The sequence below is a fragment of the Oncorhynchus kisutch genome, linkage group LG13, assembly GCF_002021735.2.
Source record: "Oncorhynchus kisutch isolate 150728-3 linkage group LG13, Okis_V2, whole genome shotgun sequence".
Classification (NCBI taxonomy): Eukaryota; Metazoa; Chordata; class Actinopteri; order Salmoniformes; family Salmonidae; genus Oncorhynchus; species Oncorhynchus kisutch.
In genome coordinates, this window is record NC_034186.2 from 10,702,268 (window position 1) to 10,724,471 (window position 22,204).

Sequence of the window (22,204 nt, forward strand, 5' to 3'; positions counted from 1 at the left end):
TACCCTCTGTACCCCTCCTATAATACCGTCCTCTACCCTACCCTCTGTACCCCTCCTATAATACCCTCCTCTACCCTACCCTCTGTACCCCTCCTATAATACCCTCTTCTACCCTACACTCTCTACCCTCTAATACCCTATTCTACCCTACCCTCTGTACCCTATAATACCCTCCTCTACCCTACCCTCTGTACCCTCTGATACCCTAATCTACCCTACCCTCTGTACCCCTCCTATAATACCCTCCTCTACCCTACCCTCTGTGCCCTCTAATACCCTATTCTACCCTAACCTCTGTACCCTATAATACCCTCCTCTACCCTACCCTCTGTACCCTCTGATACCCTAATCCACCCTACCCTCTGTACCCCTCCTATAATACCCTCCTCTACCCTACCCTCTGTACCCCTCCTATAATACCCTCTTCTACCCTACACTCTCTACCCTCTAATACCCTATTCTACCCTACCCTCTGTACCCTATAATACCCTCCTCTACCCTACCCTCTGTACCCTCTGATACCCTAATCTACCCTACCCTCTGTACCCCTCCTATAATACCCTCCTCTACCCTACCCTCTGTGCCCTCTAATACCCTATTCTACCCTAACCTCTGTACCCTATAATACCCTCCTCTACCCTACCCTCTGTACCCTCTGATACCCTAATCCACCCTACCCTCTGTACCCCTCCTATAATACCCTCCTCTACCCTACACTCTTTACCCTCTAATACCCTATTCTACCCTAACCTCTGTACCCTATAATACCCTCTTCTACCCTACCCCCTGTACCCTCTGATACCCTAATCTACCCTACCCTCTGTACCCTACCCCTCCTACAGTACCCAGAGCATGTGATCAGAGATCCCAGTCTGTCTCTTACCCAGTCCGGTGACAGTGACTCTGGCGTGTGTCTGGATCCTCCCAAACTGGTTCTGGGCCTCACACACATACACCGTCTCATCCTCCACCCACAGATCTGACACAGAGAAGAGAGAAGATAGGAATTAGTGTGTGTGTGTGTGTGTATGTGCGTGCATTTGTATATGAACCAAAACCTCACTGCTGATTTGCAGGTCCCCTCCTGTCTTCTGTGTGATGGTGCTGTGTGTGGGGCGTCTGGTGAAGATGGGTGCGTTGTCCTCCCTCCTCCAGGTGATCTGCGGTTCGGGGTACCCCTGCACGTGGCACGGCAGGGTCACGTTAGAGCCAATGTCCGCCGCCACGTCAGACGGTTCTCTGGTGAACTGGGGTGCAGCTGGAAGGCAAAGGTCAGAGGTTAGGATTTACAGAGGTCAACAACACTAAGATCTAAATCCCTCATAAGACCATGAAGAAAGGCTTCCTTCATCCATCAATACAGCAGGCAACATTTGACATCGGACAATATAATGACGTGATTTTCTGATGGTAAACTGGTCTTTTGTGGGTGTAGAGATGTCAGATGTCTTTTTCATGATGTGTTCAAGAGTCCAGAGGAATCCTTACATCCTACATCCAGGGTGATCTTCCCAGGTGAGGAGGTTCCTGAAGGGTTCGCAGCCACACAGGTGTAGTCCCCCGCATCAACGTCCTGTGTCTCCTTGATCGTCAGAGTCCCTCCCAGGGGGTCAATATCCATGTAGGATGATGGCCGCAGCAGCAGGTCGCCTGTGGGTCAAATAAAGGGCAACCAGGAAGTTGTTAACCAGGAAGTTGGCAACCATCAATATGGTCATATCAAATCAAATGTTATTTGTCACGGTTCATAAACAACAGGTGTAGACTAACAGTGAAATGTTTACTTACGGGCCCTTTCCAACAATGTAAAGAGAAATCATAGAACAACAATATCACAGGGAATAAATACAAGATGAGTAACAACAACTTGGCTATATACACGAGGTACCAGTACCAAGTCGATGTGCAGGGGTGCGTGGTAATTGAGGTAGATACACAAAAGTATGTGGACACCTGCTCATCGAACATCTCATTCCAAAATCATGGGCATTAATATGGAGTTGGTCCCCTGTCGTTCTGCCCCTGAACAGGCAGTTAACCCACTGTTCCTAGGCCGTCATTGAAAATAAGAATGTGTTCTTAACTGACTTGCCTAGTGAAATAAAGGTAAAATTAAAATGTAAAAAAATTACATTTGCTGCTATAACAGCCTCCACTCTTCTAGGAAGGCTTTCCACTAGATGTTGAAACATTGCTGCGGGGACTTGCTTCCATTCAGCCAGGTCGGGCACTGATGTTAGGCGATTAGGCCTGGCTCGCAGTCTGCATTCCAATTCATCCCAAAGCCTATAGCCTTTAGCTCAGTGTGTAATCCATGGCTTCTGGTTGGGATATGTATGTATGGTCACTGTGGGAACTACATCGTCGATGCACTTCTTAATGAAGCCCGTGACTGTGTGTGGAGTAAAGGTGATCTAGAGTTTTTTCGCCTGTAGTTGCGCAGATGAAACGCTAATAAAATGAGGTAAGATGGAGTTCAGTTTCCCGGCATTAAAATCACCAATTAAAGTTTATCAAATGCTTTGTGTTTGTTTGCAGCAAATTTTTATTAAATGAGAATGAACATTTGCATCATTCATTCTTTCTTTTAGTCTTTCTCGTTCAAAGAATAAGTGGACATAGCAGCAGAATGGAAAATAGAGCGTTTTAAGAGTTAGACTAAAAGACAGGAGCGTTCTAAGAGTTAGACTAAAAGACAGGAGCGTTTTAAGGGTTAGACTAAAAGACAGGAGCGTTTTAAGGGTTAGACTAAAAGACAGGAGCATTTTAAGGGTTAGACTAAAAGACAGGAGCGTTTTAAGGGTTAGACTAAAAGACAGGAGCATTTTAAGGGTTAGACTAAAAGACAGGAGCGTTTTAAGGGTTAGACTAAAAGACAGGAGCGTTTTAAGGGTTCCCACGAGGTGGCCAGAATCAGTCAAGTGTGTCAGAGGTGTCAGAGGAGCACTTCCTGTGCACCAGCCGGTAAAACACTCCACTTCCTGCTCTGCACTCTATAAAATATATGACTTCCTGTCTGCCCAGGGCCCCGGCAAGCTGATTTATTAAGGCTAACACACAGAGGTATGTGAATGAGAAGTCTCTTTGTGGGTGTGTCTGTCTCTCTCTGTGTGTGTGTGTGTGTGTGTGTGTGTGTGTGTGTGTGTGTGTGTGTGTGTGTGTGTGTGTGTGTGTGTGCGTGCATGCGTGCATGCGTGCGTGTCTCTGTGTGTGTCTGTGTCTCTGTGTGTGTGTGTGTGTGTGTGTGTGTGTGTGTGTGTGTGTGTGTGTGTGTGTGTGTGTGTGTGTGTGTGTGTGTGTGTGTGTGTGTGTGTGTCTCTGTGTCTGTCTGTGTGTGTGTTTCTCTGTGTGTGTCTGTGTGTGTCTGTCTGTGTCTGTGTGTATGTGTATGTCTCTATGTGTGTCTAAGTGTGTCTGTGTGTGTTTCTCTGTGTGTGTGTGTGTGTGTGTGTGTGTGTGTGTGTGTGTGTGTGTGTGTGTGTGTGTGTGTGCGTGTGTGTGTGTGTGTGTGTGCATGTCTCTGTCTGTGTGTGTGTGTGTGTCTCTGTGAGTTTCTCTGTGTGTGTGTGTGTGTGTGCGTGCGTGCGTGTGTGTGTGTGTGTCTTTATGGATACGACAGTGAGCGCTACACTAGATGTCTGTGTGGGACTGATTCATTCCGCTCCCTCTTGATCCCAGGCTGTTTCGTGACCCGGAGTCCCATTGGGCGGCGTACAATTGGCCTAGCGTTGTCTAGGTTCGTTTGTCTGGGGATGCTTTACTTTGTGGCGGGCCGGGTGCATGCAGGCTGACTTCGGTTGTCAGTTGAATGGTGTTTCCTCCAACACATCGGTGCGGGTGACTTCCGGGTTAAGTGCGCAGGTGTTAAGAAGCGCAGTTTGGCGGGTCATGTTTCAGAGGACGCATGACTCGACCTTCACCTCTACCGAGCACATTGGGGAGTTGCAGCGATGCAATTGGATATGATGAAAAAGAGGATATAGGATATACCCTACCCTCTACTACTGAACTAGAAGGATGATGAGAGTGGACATATAGGAAATACCCTACCTTTTAGGAGCGGGAGGCTGTGACAAATAAATTGGTAATAAATATCTATCGAAAAGAATCACTATGGTAACCTATGAGCACCTTGCATCTCAGCTCAACTTCTTTCCATTATCAGTATTTATTTACAGACACTGCAGTGATCTATATCCTAATCACATGATTCTCCGCCTGTACATAGCCTATCTCATTTCATAGAGACCACACATACACTAGACACACTTGATCTGGCACGTCCAACCCGGAGAGGAGAGGTAGGCTACTTAATTAACGTGAAGCAGCGAATTCTTAAGTGTGTGAATAATGCAACAAGGATGTGTTTCTAGTACAATAGGAAGAAGCCTGGTCCAACGCATACAAAGCAGAACGACAACCGTTTCCAAATAATCTGCAGGATAAACAAAGTTGTCTGTCTGAAAAAAATGCAGACTGTGCCGCAATGATCTATGTTGGGACCCACGGGAAAGCAACCCTCTACACCATAAAGTCAGGGTTAAGTAACCGTATGGGATTTTCATGTCCTGAGGAGTTAAAGCTACCCTCCATACTCAACGACAGATGAAGGCCTCTTCTCTTGTCATCATCCCTCTCTGCCACACACAGGAGGCTGCTCCCAAGTCAACATACCTTACCTTTGAACCACCTGATCTCCGGCTGGGGGATCCCTGAGGCGGAGCATGCCAAGATGGTGGTTTCTCCTAGACCAATCAGAATCTCACTCAGCACCACGATCACCACAGGGGACTCTGGGAGAAGACAAGAGACCAGGGGGTGAGAGTATGAGAGAGGGAGACTGACAGAGCACAACACAGGCTAAAGGAGTCCGTCAGTCCGCCCGTCTGCATGTCTGTTGTGTCCTACTCACCGATATAGGTGAGGACGGATGTTTGAGTGTCTGTCCCAGCCAGGTTGCTGGCCAGACAGCCGTACACCCCAGCATCCTTCTGTTCCATGTTCCTGATGATCAGACTCCCATCAGGGGTCATTCTGTGTCTGCACAGGTGCCAGAGGTCAGAGGGTTAATGCATATTGACACACATCAACCTCATCTACACACACCTGTAATAACATAGCAACACAGACAACACTCCATGAAGTACATTAGCACACAGTCATCTGATCCCTAGCAACAGCTCGGACTAAATTATTTAGTTATTTGTTAAGTGCCACCAAAGCATGATAACCCTTGAGCCTTGAGCACCACAACAGACAAAACAAACACAGGACACAGCATCCTTCTGCCACTCCTGACCCGCGTGACCTGTGTGAAAGGTGAAAGGTTGTGATCTCACCTGCTGGAACCCATGAGGAACATGTCGTTGTGTGTCCAGACCAGGTGGGGGGCGGGGTAACCTCTGGCCGAGCACCTGATCCTCACTTCCTGTCCCGTGGTAAAGGTCTGGTGCCGGGGGTCCACTGACACCTGGGGGGGCTCTGGAAGAAAGGAGGGGGTCAGAGGTCACAGCAACATGAATATCCTTAAATCATCTGGTTCAATAATGATTGCTGCCATCAAAGATCAATTCATATAATCCACTGACCAATTGTATATTGTATATCTTTAAAGTTGAAGGTGAGACTAACTTGCACAGTGGTTTATACAAGCGTATCAATAAACACATTGTGATGAAAGCAGGCAGATAGGAGTCTACCTGTGCCCAGAACCTGCCCCTTTGCCCTTTTGGGTGGTGGTATAATTATATATTTTTTGCATACAGTTTTTGCAGTTGTTCTGAACCCACTGCCCCCAAGTCATCGTGACTTGGTCAAGTTTGCCACTCCCCACCCCTGCCCCGTCCGTTAGGCTGCTCTGAACCGAGCTAACCTTTTCCCCAGTCTGCCCTGTACCGAGCTAACCTTTTCCCCAGTCTGCCCTGTACCGAGCTAACCTTTTTTCCCAGTCTGCCCTGTACCGAGCTAACCTTTTTTCCCAGTCTGCCCTGTACCGAGCTAACCTTTTTCCCAGTCTGCCCTGTACCGAGCTAACCTTTTTCCCAGTCTGCCCTGTACCGAGCTAACCTTTTTCCCAGTTTGCTCTGTACCGAGCTAACCTTTTTTCCCAGTCTGCTCTGTACCGAGCTAACCTTTTTCCCAGTCTGCTCTGTACCGAGCTAACCGTTTTCCCAGTCTGCTCTGTACCGAGCTAACCTTTTTCCCAGTCTGCCCTGTACCGAGCTAACCTTTTCCCCAGTCTGCCCTGTAAATGCGGTAATAAAAATAGAAATGGACTCATAGCCGTGGAAAGGATCCTGGAGGTGCAGCAGCACCTCTGATATATTGAAAGACATTGGTCAAAGTTATAGATTTACTACCGCCTTTTCAGAAAGAAATCAAATCATTCAGAATAGCCTACTACACCCTGAGTAGGCCTATCAGTTAGCCAAAGAGGATCAATAGCTCTCTTTTTTTATTGCCTAGCTGTGGATTGTGTGTAGTCCAATAACAAGGCATAGCCTACAGTCGAGAATGCACAATGAATCTGTCGGCAAACAGCATGCAGGCAAAACACGCCTTTCGCAATATTTGAAATACAATTGCGGAAAAACACAGGTTGGAAAGCAAATAGCTCCTGCTGAAAGGAGAAGACTCCAACCTGTCTGCTGTTAGCCAGCAAAATATTTCATCAACTTCCAAATAGGCCTAGTTTATCAGTGTCAAAGTAGCCTGTCATTTCCATCATTTGTACGGTATTAAAAAAGATTCAGCTAAAGTCTCCAGTCATGTGAAAGGCCACCTTCTCCCCGGACTCTAGGCATTACTCTCATTATAAAGGTACTTCAGAGCTCCCCAAGTCACCCCCCTCTCACAACCTCAGAGCTCCCCAGGTCACCCCCCTCTCACAACCTCAGAGCTCCCCAGGTCACCCCCTCTCACAACCTCAGAGCTCCCCAGGTCACCCCCATCTCACAACCTCAGAGCTCCCCAGGTCACACCGCTCTCACAACCTCAGAGCTCCCCAAGTCACCCCCCTCTCACAACCTCAGAGCTCCCCAGGTCACCCCCATCTCACAACCTCAGAGCTCCCCAGGTCACACCGCTCTCACAACCTCAGAGCTCCCCAAGTCACCCCCCTCTCACAACCTCAGAGCTCCCCAGGTCACCCCCATCTCACAACCTCAGAGCTCCCCAGGTCACACCGCTCTCACAACCTCAGAGCTCCCCAAGTCACCCCCCTCTCACAACCTCAGAGCTCCCCAGGTCACCCCCATCTCACAACCTCAGAGCTCCCCAGGTCACACCGCTCTCACAACCTCAGAGCTCCCCAGGTCACACCGCTCTCACAACCTCAGAGCTCCCCAGGTCACACCGCTCTCACAACCTCAGAGCTCCCCAAGTCACCCCCCTCTCACAACCTCAGAGCTCCCCAGGTCACCCCCTCTCACAACCTCAGAGCTCCCCAAGTCACCCCCTCTCACAACCTCAGAGCTCCCCAGGTCACCCCCTCTCACAACCTCAGAGCTCCCCAGGTCACCCCCTCTCACAACCTCAGAGCTCCCCAGGTCACCCCCTCTCACAACCTCAGAGCTCCCCAGGTCACCCCCTCTCACAACCTCAGAGCTCCCCAGGTCACACCGCTCTCACAACCTCAGAGCTCCCCAGGTCACCCCCTCTCACAACCTCAGAGCTCCCCAGGTCACCCCCTCTCACAACCTCAGAGCTCCCCAGGTCACACCGCTCTCACAACCTCAGAGCTCCCCAGGTCACCCCCTCTCACAACCTCAGAGCTCCCCAGGTCACCCCCTCTCACAACCTCAGAGCTCCCCAGGTCACCCCCTCTCACAACCTCAGAGCTCCCCAGGTCACACCGCTCTCACAACCTCAGAGCTCCCCAGGTCACCCCCATCTCACAACCTCAGAGCTCCCCAAGTCACCCCCTCTCACAACCTCAGAGCTCCCCAGGTCACCCCCTCTCACAACCTCAGAGCTCCCCAGGTCACCCCCTCTCACAACCTCAGAGCTCCCCAGGTCACCCCCATCTCACAACCTCAGAGCTCCCCAGGTCACCCCCTCTCACAACCTCAGAGCTCCCCAGGTCACCCCCTCTCACAACCTCAGAGCTCCCCAGGTCACCCCCATCTCACAACCTCAGAGCTCCCCAGGTCACACCGCTCTCACAACCTCAGAGCTCCCCAGGTCACCTCCCTCTGACAACCTCAGAGCTCCCCAGGTCACCCCCTCTCACAACCTCAGAGCTCCCAGGTCACCCCCTCTCACAACCTCAGAGCTCCCCAGGTCACCCCCTCTCACAACCTCAGAGCTCCCCAAGTCACCCCCTCTCACAACCTCAGAGCTCCCCAGGTCACCCCCTCTCACAACCTCAGAGCTCCCCAGGTCACCCCCATCTCACAACCTCAGAGCTCCCCAGGTCACCCCCTCTCACAACCTCAGAGCTCCCCAGGTCACCTCCCTCTGACACTCACTTTTTGTTCCAGCACCTCCCAATTTACAAATAAAGCACCGAACAGCCTAGACTCTAGTTAATCACCATATAGGCTATGATAATATCCACACAAGCCACTAGCCAGCTAGCCATATATCAGTTAGAAGATGATGGATATTACATTATATTATGAAGTTATTATTTAAGAGCATTGAAGATAAATCACAATCGGTAAAAAGTTGAATAGAGCTAGCTAACTAGCAGATTGACATCAACATAAAGGATCAGCTGACAGCCGAGCATCTTTTCCCCATGTCAATCATGTCTTTAGGAGACACTGTGACTAGCGTGCTGACAGTGTGTGATGAATGAGTGTGTTGTCACATAAATAAATAGACCTATGCAAATGAAAAAAGTATCATAATTCACTACAGATGCACATATAAGGCTCAGGCAGTTAGTATGTTATGAACTTCGAGATATTAATGATTCAAATGTTTTCAGGGGGGGGGGGGGGGGGTCTGTGCACGGCCCTGGATGAAAGGCTAAAGATGATGCAGATATAAGGCTTAGATTTGGTCTTGCTAGTTGGCACAGACAGCAGACTAACCCAGACCTCCATGGCCTGATACAGACATGTCTAAAGATGTAGGCTCAGTTGTCACCCTTCTGCCTTGTTCAAACCGAATATCTTTAATAGAACATCTACGTAGCGTTAAAACTGCTGCACGTAACTACAACCAATAATGTTTCACGGAATATCTTTCATTGTCATCTCTCTTTAAATTGTTTTTTTTTTTAAAGGAATATTGATAACAGATCTTCCCAAAGCCACCCGAATCCGCAAAGATTTTCCAATTGATTCATGATGTGTAACTCATCCCTTAAAAGTCTGTGTTTTCCCAATTTTCGCCGCCTGCCAAAATAATCTCCAGAGCCCAGTGAGCTCTAGCTCCGAGAAAATCCAAAACAGGATCCGGACTTCCCAACAAAGAAGACTTACAGGAGGGTTTCCTGTTCTATACAGAACAACCCTCCCATTCTCATTCCCATTTCCTCTAGGAATTCCCAAGAAGGGTTTGTCCCTTCGTTTGCCCCCATGACTGTTTACATTCATTATTTCTGTTTTTATTTGGACACTGACAGTAAATCCTATGATAACACTCTTCACCTCGGACGTCTCAATCAGGGGTCAGGGGTGATAGAGGGGTAAACAGTAAAACATTACAATGATTATGAAGAGACAGCACTATAGCTACAGTATGTTATAAAGGTGCTGTTTGGCGAGAGAGAGAGAGAGAGAGAGAGAGAGAGAGAGAGAGAGAGAGAGAGAGAGAGAGAGAGAGAGAACCTCTGAACAAATTACATATAATTCCTTGACATGGAATAAATTGAATAAATCTCATTGGCCTCATCTATAACCCACTTTCCATCTGTATCCCACATTGAGGAAGACTTTGAACATGCTGTCTGTCTGAACACACCTCTGCTCTACCTGCTCTCAACACCTTCTCTTCACCCCACGTCTTTCCCCTTTACTGGGTGACCCGGTGACGTCTCTCTGAGGACTAGGGGTTTCCTACAGTACAAGGAGACATATTTCTCAAGTTTTACTCAGCAATAGGCTTTATGTGTCAGGACCTGTCTTGGCCCTGGCCCACTTCAAAGACCTGGCCTAATGACTAGGATGGACCTGACAAGGGGGTTGTTAAAGAACCGCAGGGACCCTGGGACAGCTGTTACAGAGAGAGAGAGAGAGAGAGAGAGAGAGAGAGAGAGAGAGAGAGAGAGAGAGAGAGAGAGAGAGAGAAAGAGAAAGAGAAAGAGTAAGCGAGAGAGAGCTAAAGAGAGAAGAAAGGAAGATAGCTGAAGAAAACAAAAGAGAGGAGAAGAGAGGGGTAGAGGGGAAGAGCTAGGAGAGATAAGAAGAGAGAGGAGAGGAGAGGAGAGGAGAGGAGAGGAGAGGAGAGGAGAGGAGAGGAGAGGAGAGGAGAGGAGAGGAGAGGAGAGGAGAGGAGAGGAGAGGAGAGGAGAGGAGAGGAGAGGAGAGGAGAGGAGATGAGAGGAGAGGAGAGGAGAGGAGAGGAGAGGGGGAGAGGGGAAGAGCTAGGAGAGATAAGAAGAGAGAGGAGAGGGGGAGAGTGAAAGAGCTAGGAGAGAGAACAAAAGAGAGGAGAGGAGAGGAGAGGGGGAGAGGGGAAGAGCTAGGAGAGATAAGAAGAGAGAGGAGAGGGGGAGAGTGAAAGAGCTAGGAGAGAGAACAAAAGAGAGGAGAGGAGAGGGGGAGAGGGGAAGAGCTAGGAGAGAGAACAAAAGAGAGGAGAGGGGGAGAGTGGAAGAGCTAGGAGAGAGAACAAAAGAGAGGAGAGGAGAGGGGGAGAGGGGGAGAGCTAGGAGAGAGAACAAAGGAGAGGAGTGGAGAGGGGGAGAGGAGAAGAGCTAAGAGAGAGAACAAAAGAGAGGAGAGGAGAGGGGGAGAGGGGAAGAGCTAGGAGAGAGAACAAAAGAGAGGAGAGGGGGAGAGTGGAAGAGCTAGGAGAGAGAACAAAAGAGAGGAGAGGAGAGGGGGAGAGGGGGAGAGCTAGGAGAGAGAACAAAGGAGAGGAGAGGGGGAGAGTGGAAGAGCTAGGAGAGAGAACAAAAGAGAGGAGAGGAGAGGGGGAGAGGGGGAGAGGGGAAGAGGGGAAGAGCTAGGAGAGATAAGAAGAGAGAGGAGAGGGGGAGAGTGAAAGAGCTAGGAGAGAGAACAAAAGAGAGGAGAGGAGAGGGGGAGAGGAGAAGAGCTAGGAGAGAGAACAAAAGAGAGGAGAGGGGAGAGTGGAAGAGCTAGGAGAGAGAACAAAAGAGAGGAGAGGAGAGGGGGAGAGGGGGAGAGCTAGGAGAGAGAACAAAGGAGAGGAGAGGAGAGGGGGGAGAGGAGAAGAGCTAGGAGAGAGAACAAAAGAGAGGAGAGGAGAGGGGGAGAGGGGAAGAGCTAGGAGAGAGAACAAAAGAGAGGAGAGGGTGAGAGTGGAAGAGCTAGGAGAGAGAACAAAAGAGAGGAGAGGAGAGGGGGGAGAGGGGGAGAGCTAGGAGAGAGAACAAAAGAGAGGAGAGGAGAGGGGGGAGAGGGGGGAGAGCTAGGAGAGAGAACAAAGGAGAGGAGAGGAGAGGAGAGGAGAGGAGAGGAGAGGAGAGGAGAGGAGAGGAGAGGAGAGGAGAGGAGAGGAGAGGAGAGGAGAGGAGAGGAGAGGAGAGGAGAGGAGAGGAGAGGGTGAGAGGGGAAGAGCTAGGAGAGAGAAGAAGAGAGATGAATGTAGGGAGGGAGATAAAAACACAAGAGTGCAACACTGAAAACCACCCAAGAAACCATGGGAACTTTTTTTCAGGTCAATTGAGCAAGTTATCACTCAATGAGCTGAGCAAATGACAGGGTAGGGTGGAGAAGTTTGCTCCAAACGTGTCTGCAGCAGCACCGGTACTGTATTATAACCTTCAGTAACCGACTGGTTGTCTTAGAACACAGTGGAACACCTCTGACACATTCTGCTTCTCCTAGAACACAGTGGAACACTTCTGTCACATTATGCCTGTTCTAGAACACAGTGGAACACTTCTGACACATTCTACCTGTCCTAGAACACAGTGGAACACTTCTGACACATTTTGCCTGTCCGAGAACACAGTGGAAGACCTCTGACACATTCTGCCTGTCGTAGAACACAGTGGAACACTTCTGACACATTCTGGTTGTCCTAAAACAAAGTGGAACTCTTCTGACACATTTTGCTTGTCCTAAAACAAAGTGGAACTCTTCTGACACATTCTGCTTGTCCTAGAAAACAGTGAACACTTCTGACACATTCTGCCTGTTATAGAATACAGTGGAACACTTCTGACACATTCTGCCTGTCCAGGAACACAGTGGAACACATCTAATATATTATGCCTGTTCTAGAACATTATGGAACACGTCTGATCAATTCTGGCTGTCCTAGAACACAATGGAACACTTCCGACACATTCTACCTGTCCTAGAACACAGTGGAACACTTCTGACACCTCATTTCTGTTCTAGAACGCAGTGGAACCCTTCTGAAACATTCTGCCTCTTCTAAAACACAGTGGATCACCTCTGACACATTCTGCCTGTCCTAGAACATAGTGGAACCCTTCTGACACATTTTGCCTGTCCGAGAACACAGTGGAACACTTCTGACACATTCTGCCTGTCGTAGAACACAGTGGAATACTTCTGACACATTCTGCTTGTTCCAGAACACAGTGGAACACCTCTGACACATTCTGCCTGTCCTAGAACACAGTGGAATACTTCTGAAACATTCTGCCTCTTCTAGAACATTATGGAACACGTCTGATCAATTCTGGCTGTCCTAGAACACAGTGGAACACTTCCGACACATTCTACCTGTCCTCGAACACAGTGGAACACTTATGTCAAATTTGTTCTGTTCTAGAACACAGTGGAACCCTTCTGTCACATTCTGCCTGTTATAGAATACAGTGAAACATTTCTGACTAATTCTGTCTCTCCTAGAACACAGTGGAACACTTCTGACACATTCTGCCTGTTCTAGAATACAGTTGAACACTTCTGACGCATTCTGCCTGTTCTAGAATACAGTTGAACACTTCTGACGCATTCTGCCTGTTCTAGAATACAGTTGAACACTTCTGACACATTCTGCCTGTTCTAGAATACAGTTGAACACTTCTGACACATTCGGCCTATCCTAGAACACAGCGGAACACTTCTGACATATTCTCCCTGTCCTAGAACACAGTGGAACACTTCTGACACATTATTTCTGTTCTAGAACACAGTGGAACCCTTCTGAAACATTCTGCCTCATCTAAAACACAGTGGATCACCTCTGATACATTCTGCCTGTCCTGGAACACAGTGGAACACTTCGGACACATTCTGGCTGTCCTAGAACACAGTAGAACACTTCTGACACATTATTTCTGTTCTAGAACACAGTGGAACCCTTCTGAAACATTCTGCCTCATCTAAAACACAGTGGATCACCTCTGATACATTCTGCTTGTTCTAGAACACAGTGGAACACTTCTGAAACATTCTGCCTGTTCTAGAACACAGGGGACTGTGTTGGGGCATGGGGAGAGGGGTCTGTGTTTGGGAGCAGGGAGAGGGGACTGTGTTGGGGAGAGGGGACTGTGCTGGGGAGTGGGGACTGTGGTGGGGAGTGGGGACTGTGTTGGGTAAAGGTGACTGTGTTGGGGAGTGGGGACTGTGTTGGGGAGAAGGGACCGTGTTTGGGAGCAGGGAGAGGGGACTGTGTTGGGGAGAGGGGACTGTGTTGGGGAGTGGGGACTGTGTTGGGGAGTGGGGACTGTGTTGGGGAGTGGGGGGAGGGGACTGTGGTGGAGTGGAGAGAGGGGACTGTGTTTGGGAGCAGGGAGAGGGGTCTGTGTTTGGGAGCAGGGAGAGGGGTCTGTGTTTGGGAGCAGGGAGAGGGGACTGTGTTGGGGAGAGGGGACTGTGTTGGGGAGTGGGGACTGTGTTGGGGAGCGGGGACTGTGTTGGGGAGTGGGGGGAGGGGACTGTGGTGGGAGTGGGGAGAGGGGACTGTGTTTGGAGCAGGGACAGGGGACTGTGTTGGGGAGTGGCGAGAGTGAACTGTGTTGGGGAATGGGGACTGTGTTGGGTAAAGGGGACTGTGTTGGGTAAAGGGGACTGTGTTGGGGAGTGGGGAGTGGGGAATGTGTTAAGGAGCAGGGAGAGGGGTCTGTGTTTGGGAGCAGGGGGAGGGGTCTGTGTTTGGGAGCGAGGAGGGGTCTGTGTTTGGGGAGTGGGGGGTGGGGTCTGTGTTTGGGAGCAGGGAGAGGGGTCTGTGTTTGGGAGCAGGGGGAGGGTTCTGTGTTTGGGAGCAGGAGGAGGGTTCTGTGTTTGGGAGCGAGGAGAGGGGTATGTGTTTGAGAGCAGGGAGAGGGGTCTGTGTTTGGGAGCAGGGAGAGGGGTCTGTGTTTGGGAGCAGGGAGAGGGGTCTGTATTTGGGAGCAGGGAGAGGGGTCTGTGTTTGGGAGCAGGGAGAGGGGTCTGTGTTTGGGAGCAGGGAGAGGGGAGAGGGGTCTGTGTTTGAGAGCAGGGAGAGGGGTCTGTGTTTGAGATCAGGGAGAGGGGTCTGTGTTTGGGAGCAGGGAGAGGGGTCTGTGTTTTTGAGAGCAGGGAGAGGCATCTGTGTTTGAGAGCAGGGAGAGAGGTCTGTGTTTGGGAGCAGGGAGAGGGGTCTGTGTTTGGGAGCAGGGAGAGGGGTCTGTGTTTTGGAGCAGGGAGAGGGGTCTGTGTTTGGGAGCAGGGAGAGGGGTCTGTGTTTGGGAGCAGGGAGAGGGGTCTGTGTTTGGGAGCAGGGAGAGGGGTCTGTGTTTGAGAGCAGGGAGAGGGGTCTGTGTTTGGGAGCAGGGAGAGGGGTCTGTGTTTGGGAGCAGGGAGAGGGGTCTGTGTTTGAGAGCAGGGAGAGGGGTCTGTGTTTGAGATCTGCAGACATACTCCAGTCCAGCTAACACAGTGTGGAGAGGAGTGAGACACACATACACACATAAATGTACACATGCATACACAAACACACGGACAAAAACATTTGCAGGCTTACACACACACACAGAGAAATACACACACACCTTGCACGATGAGGTAGATGCGTTCGATTGAAACTCCTCCCTCGTTGGTGGCGACACACTCGTACCAGCCGGCGTCATCGGGGCCAATGGAGTTTATGTCCAGTGAGAGGTTGGCCAGGGGGCGCCGGCGGGGGTCTAGCCGGGCGTCAACACCCCCTCTGTGCCAGGTCAGGTTGAACTGGACCGTACTGGCCACATGGCAGGTCAGAACAGCACTGGAACCTGGAGTCGCTGTCACATTACCGCCCACTGTGATTGCTGGAGGGGGCTCTGTGGAGAGAGAGAGAGAGAGACAGAGAGACAGAGAGTGAGAGTGAGACAGAGAGAGGGGAGATAGACAGAAAGAGAGACAGAGAGAGAGAAGGGAGGGAGGGAGACAGAAAGAGAGACAGAGAGAGAGAAGGGAGGGAGATAGACAGAAAGAGAGACAGAGAGAGAGAAGGGAGGGAGATAGACAGAACGAGAGAAAGAGAGAAGGGAGGGAGATAGACAGAAAGAGAGACAAAGATAAGGCAGGGAGACAGATAGAAAGAGAGAGATTCTCCAAAAACATTGAGCCGCACACAACCTTTACCCCTGTACTGCTCAGCTTCATAGGGCCTGTCGTCAATCATCTCTAAGAGGTTTACCAAAAATATGCATGGAAAAACAGGGGGAAGGGGAGGAGGGGAGGAGGGGAGGAGGAAAGGAGCTCTGACCTGTGTTCCACGGGTGAAATGAAATACGGGTGAAATGGTCACCCTGTTTATAACATCACTGGCTCTGGGACAAAACCAAGCCAGAGCAGTGGGAGGGAGGGAGGGAGGGAGGGAGGGAGGGAGGGAGGGAGGGAGGGAGGGAGGGAGGGAGGGAGGGAGGGAGGGAGGGAGGGAGGGAGGGGAGCTCGAGTGCCACCCTGTTCAACGTATATATCAACGAATTGGCCAACCAAATCACAAGAAATCAAAGGGCATGTTGTCCGGTCCTCTGGCAGTGTCTATGGGGGTACCACAGGTTTCAATTCCCGACTCTTTTCTCTGTATGTATCAATGATGTTGCTCTTGCTGCGGGCGATTCCCTGATCCACCTCTACGCAGACGACACCATTCTGTATACTTCTGGCCCTTCCTTGGACACTGTGCTATCTAACCTCCAAACGAGCTTCAATGCCATACAACACTCAGTGGCCTCCATCTGCTCTTAAATGCTAGTAAAACCAAATGCATGCTATTCAACCGTTCGCTGCCTGCACCCGCATGCCTGACCAGCATCACCACCCTGGATGGTTCCGACCTTGAATATGTGGACATCTATAAGTACCTAGGTGTCTGGCTAGACTGCAAACTCTCCTTCCAGACTCATATCAAACATCTCCAATCCAAAATCAAATCTAGAGTCGGCTTTCTATTTCGCAACAAAGCCTCCTTCACTCACGCCGCAAAACTTACCCTAGTAAAACTGACTATCCTACCGATCCTCGTCTTCGCAATGTCATCTACAAAATAGCTTCCAATACTCTACTCAGCAAACTGGATGCAGTTTATCACAGTGCCATCTGTTTTGTTACTAAAGCACCTTATACCACCCACCACTGCGACCTGTATGCTCTAGTCGGCTGGCCCTCGCTACATGTTCGTCGCCAGATCCACTGGCTCCAGGTCATCTACAAGTCTATGCTAGGTAAAGCTCTGCCTTATCTCAGTTCACTGGTCATGATGGCTACACCCACCCGTAGCACGCGCTCCAGCAGGTGTATCTCACTGATCATCCCTAAAGCCAAAACCTCATTTGGCCTCCTTTCCTTCCAGTTCTCTGCTGCCTGCGACTGGAACGAATTGCAAAAATCTCTGAAGTTGGAGACTTTTATCTCCCTCACCAACTTCAAACATCAGCTATCTGAGCAGCTAACCGATCGCTGCAGCTGTACATAGTCTATTGGTAAATAGCCCACCCTTTTCACCTACCTCATCCCCATACTGTTTTATTTATTTACTTTTCTGCTCTTCTGCACACCAGTATCTCTACCTGCGCATGTTCATCTGATCATTTATCACTCCAGTGTTAATCTGCTAAATTGTAACTATTTTCTCCTCTGGCCTATTTATTGCCTCCCTCCCTCATGCCTTTTGCACACAATGTATATAGATAATTTTTTTCTACTATGTTATTGACTTGTTTATTGTTTATTGTTTACTCCATGTGTAACTCTGTGTTGTTGTATGCTCACACTGCTATGCTTTATCTTGGCCAGGTCGCAGTTGCAAATGAGAACTTATTCTCAACTAGCCTACCTGGTTAAATAAAGGTGAAATAAAATTTAAAAAATTAAAAAGGATAATTACTTGATACATGGGAAATAATTTATTTTAAAAAACAAAGCAAACTAGAATGCTATTTCACCCTAAACAGAGAGTACACAGTGGCAGAATATCTGACCCAAACTTATGGAAAGCTTTGACTATGTACAGACTCAGTGAGCATAGCCTTGCTATTGAGAGCTGCTCCCATAGGCAGACCTGGCTTTCAAGAGAAGACAGGCTATGTGCAAACTACCCACGAAACAGAGAAAGAGAGAGACAGGAGAGAGAGAGAGACAGAGAGAAGATGGAGGGACAGAGAAAGAGAGAGAGACAGAGAAAGAGAGAGAGACAGAGAGAGAGAGAGCAAGAGAGAGAGAGCGAGAGAGAGACAGAGACAGAGACAGGAGAGAGCGACAGGGAGAGAGAGACAGGAGAGAGAGACAGGAGAGAGAGACAGGAGAGAGAGACAGAGAGAGAGAGAGGAAGTGACAGACAGAAACAGGACAGAGAGAGAAAGAGAGAGAGAGAGAGAGAGACAGAGACAGAGACAGAGACAGAGACAGAGACAGAGAAAAAGATGGAGGGACAGAGAAAGAGAGAGAGACAGAGAGAGAGAAAGGTCCCCAGGCAATGTTTCTAGTTCTTAGTTATAATAATGGTGAACGTTGCCTTCTGATGTAATACATAGTAAATATAAAATGGTTTGAAACTATGTTCCATAAAGCTATGCAACATTACCTACATGAGACATATCATGCATAACCATGGCCCATAACGCTGTGCTACATTACCTTACATATCATGCATATCATGCATAACCATGGCCCATAACGCTGCGCTACATTACCTTACATATCATGCATAACCATGGCACATAACTACATTATCTTACATATCATGCATAACCATGGCCCATAACTCTGCGCTACATTACCTTACATATCATGCATAACCATGGCCCATAACTACATTATCTTACATATCATGCATAACCATGGCCCATAACTCTGCGCTACATTATCTTACATGTCATGCATAACCATGGCCCATGGCCAGAGGCCTATGAGGCATAGACAGAGGTCAGACTGAGAGCAAGGTTCTCCCCCTTGTTCATTCCCAAATGGCACCCTATTCCCTATATAGTGCACTAGTTTTGACCAGGGCCCTATATAGTGCACTAGTTTTGACCAGGGCCCTATATAGTGCACTAGTTTTGACCAGGGCCCACAGGGTACAGGATGAACACACACTAACCCTGAGCCCTATAAAAGCCAAACCCACGTCCCCTGGGGCTTGGTTTGTAGCCGTACATCATCACCGGCTCTGTCCCAATGAGCATGAAGTAAACCTGCTTCACTTATCGCTACATTTCACTTCAGGAATCCATCCCCACTGCTGTTTGCATGTGTGTGTGTGTGTGTGTGTGTGTGCGTGTGTGCGTGTGTGCGTGTGTGTGTGTGTGTATGTGTGTGTGTGTGTGTGTGTGTGTGTGTGTGTGTTTGAATGAGTGTTTGTGTAGGGTAATCATACAACCCCCACTTATTGTGGGTTCCATTATACACTACTACTTAATGTTTCCACATGTAATGTATTGTAATGTATAGACTCACTTCTTTAGATGGGCGGTATCTAACCATGCCAAGGCTAATTGGTTAATACTCAAGTGTCCTATACCCTGGGGACCTGAGAGTAAGATGGAGCAGGGGCATAACTTTGGTTTTAGAAGTGGGGGGGGACATTTATTTATTTATTTTTTATCCAGTCGGATCAACACTCCAAACATCATGTGGCGGGAACATGATTCCAGTGAAAGTTCTGGTTCTGAGAGTATGATGGAGTCAGATATGTAGTTCTGAGAGTATGATGGAGTCAGATATGTAGTTCTGAGAGTATGATGGAGTCAGATATGTAGTTCTGAGAGTATGATGGAGTCAGATATGTAGTTCTGCGAGTAAGATGGAGTCAGATATGTAGTTCTGAGAGTATGATGGAGTCAGATATGTAGTTCTGAGAGTATGATGGAGTCAGATATGTGGTTCTGAGAGTATGATGGAGTCAGATATGTAGTTCTGAGAGTATGATGGAGTCAGATATGTAGTTCTGCGAGTAAGATGGAGTCAGATATGTAGTTCTGAGAGTATGATGGAGTCAGATATGTAGTTCTGCGAGTAAGATGGAGTCAGATATGTAGTTCTGAGAGTATGATGGAGTCAGATATGTAGTTCTGAGAGTATGATGGAGTCAGATATGTGGTTCTGAGAGTATGATGAGTCAGATATGTAGTTCTGAGAGTATGATGGAGTCAGATATGTAGTTCTGAGAGTATGATGGAGTCAGATATGTAGTTCTGAGAGTATGATGGAGTCAGATATGTAGTTCTGAGAGTATGATGGAGTCAGATATGTAGTTCTGAGAGTAAGATGGAGTCAGATATGTAGTTCTGAGAGTAAGATGGAGTCAGATATGTAGTTCTGAGAGTAAGATGGAGTCAGATATGTAGTTCTGAGAGTAAGAAGGAGTCAGATATGTAGTTCTGAGAGTAAGATGGAGTCAGATATGTAGTTCTGAGAGTAAGATGGAGTCAGATATGTAGTTCTGAGAGTAAGATGGAGTCAGGTATGTAGTTCTGAGAGTAAGAGGGAGTCAGGTATGTCATTTTTGGTTCCCAGACCTTTCTACTTGACGTGCACTGACTTGACCTGTGTTGCCATAGATATGACAGAGCGGTATGGGTCAGGGGCAGGGGGTGGTCCTACCTGAGACATCCAGGAAGGTTCGGGCATGTCCTGTCCCAGCGTTGCTGATGGCGATGCACTCGTAGAAGCCCTCATCCGTCAGAGTCACCTGGGCCAGGTCCCACAATGCATTGGCTGACTCCCTGCCAAAGGGACAGAGACACAAAACATTCACATACTGTACTGTGCCATGATGTGATTTAAGATCTAGAACAGGGAGATATTAGAGTTTGGATGATGCGTGTAAAACTAGGAGCCCACTATCTAGCTAATAATATGATGCTTATTGAATGCCTTCAGACTGTATTGGAAACGCCATTCATTTCACATGCTTCCATTTATCCTCCCTCTCCTTCTCCCCTCCCCTCCTTCGTCTCCCTCTCGCCTCCCCTCCCTCCCAAATACTGTCCTATATTACCTGAAGAGCTGATCGACACCCAGGCTTTTCCCCTCCCTGGTGAAGCGCAGGGTGAAGGGGAGGAGGCTGTCTACCTGGCAGGAGATGGTCCCTCTCTGCAGGTAGTACCCCGGGGTGGTGGGGGGCATCACAACCTTAGGTGCATCTGGCAGGGGTTAGGGGTGGGACAGGGTAGGGCAAGAACGGACAGACATTGTTATTGTTTTCATCCAGAATATGTACTAACATTGGGAACCCTAGTCTAAAACTATCCAGTGGGAAATATACAATTTAATTTATCTTAAACCACTTATTTAGTGGATAATTGCTCAATCGCTATCGAACTTTGTATTCATGGATGGAACTCTTCATTTGTATCAATTTGTATTTGTAATTGTATTAAATATTTTATTCTCTTCGCTAAAAATAATCACTAAGCAAACACTGAAATATCTGGGGGGAGGAGTCACTGGGGGTTGGGGGGGGGTCACTGACTGCCTCCCAAATTCCTTATATAGTGTACTACTTGACCAGAGCCCTTTGCCACTGACAAAACCACTGTTAGTCCAGGTAACTGACCAGGAACAATACTGGAGAAGGACACACTGGAGACCCTCTGGAACAGGAAGCCGTCCTTGTCATAACCTGTGACCCGCAGGAAGAAGGCCTCTTTCGGCGGGACAAACTCTGTGATGTTCCAGATGGTTCCTGTCAGGGGACTTCCCGTCCCAGTGTTGGGATAGTACCGCACTGGGAGAGTCTTAATCACACCGCCTGTGATTGATACAAGCTCCAGCCTATCAGCTCGCGCCGGATGGGACAGCCCTGTGGTGTTCAGCAGGATGTAAGTGGCGATACCTGGAGAGGGAGGGAGGGAGGTTAGGATAGAGGGAGGGAGGTAGTGAGGGAGGGAGGGGGATGGGGGAGAAAGGGGGAGAAAGGGGGAGGTTAGGAGACGACAATAAGAGGATGATAAGAATAGTGTCAAATTTGTCAGATTCATAAATCTCCAAATAATTTGAAAAAACTAATACCAAATATCCTTGAAACTTAAACATGAAATTAAGCTAAGCTAAAGCTCACAAAAGATAGCTATTTTTCCAAAAGTTAACATCCCACCATTTCCAGTCAAACTAAAGTAGCAGGTGTGTGATGGTACAATGTGGGTCACGTGACCTTACTGACCTTGAACTGGCCGGCTGGAGGTCATCTTGAAGTCCAGAGTGGGCTTCCTGGAAAATCCGGCCCGGAAGTCGATGGTGCTGACTCCTGAGATCCGGACTGAGTGTCTGCCCTCGCTAGACGTCTAGAGAGTAGGGAAATAGGTCAAAGGTTAGAATCATCTTAGGTCAGATTAGATTCTATTAGAGCAGTGGGGTACTGCAGTGGGGTACTGCAGTGGGGTACTGCAGTGGGGTACTGTAGTGGGGTACTGCAGTGGGGTACTGCAGTGGGGTACTGTAGTGGGGTACTGCAGTGGGGTACTGCAGTGGGGTACTGCAGTGGGGTACTGCATTGGGGTACTGCAGTGGGGTACTGCATTGGGGTACTGCAGTGGGGTACTGCAGTGGGGTACTGCAGTGGGGTACTGCAGTGGGGTCGCTAAAATCTCTATATACACCATACCGTTCAAAGGTTTGGGGTCACATTAAAAAAATAAAAAATATATAAAAAAAACACTTAGAAATGTCATTGTTTTTGAGAGAAAATCAAATGTTTT

General features: G+C 48.7%; 1 protein-coding gene across 1 annotated transcript in view; it reads right to left on the bottom strand.

Moving 5' to 3' along the window:
- The window catches only part of hmcn1 (hemicentin 1), a 238,272-nt gene that overhangs the window by 135,266 nt on the left and 80,802 nt on the right, over positions 1-22,204 (bottom strand). Inside the window, exons 7-17 of the mRNA XM_031838031.1 lie at positions 21,670-21,790; positions 21,064-21,342; positions 20,506-20,650; positions 20,109-20,230; positions 15,074-15,343; positions 5,340-5,481; positions 4,913-5,040; positions 4,680-4,793; positions 1,489-1,650; positions 1,064-1,258; positions 884-979 (exon numbers count right to left, since the gene is read on the bottom strand). Of these exons, the coding sequence (XP_031693891.1) occupies positions 884-979; positions 1,064-1,258; positions 1,489-1,650; positions 4,680-4,793; positions 4,913-5,040; positions 5,340-5,481; positions 15,074-15,343; positions 20,109-20,230; positions 20,506-20,650; positions 21,064-21,342; positions 21,670-21,790 (1,774 nt within the window). The remainder of the gene's footprint in view (positions 1-883; positions 980-1,063; positions 1,259-1,488; positions 1,651-4,679; positions 4,794-4,912; positions 5,041-5,339; positions 5,482-15,073; positions 15,344-20,108; positions 20,231-20,505; positions 20,651-21,063; positions 21,343-21,669; positions 21,791-22,204) is intronic.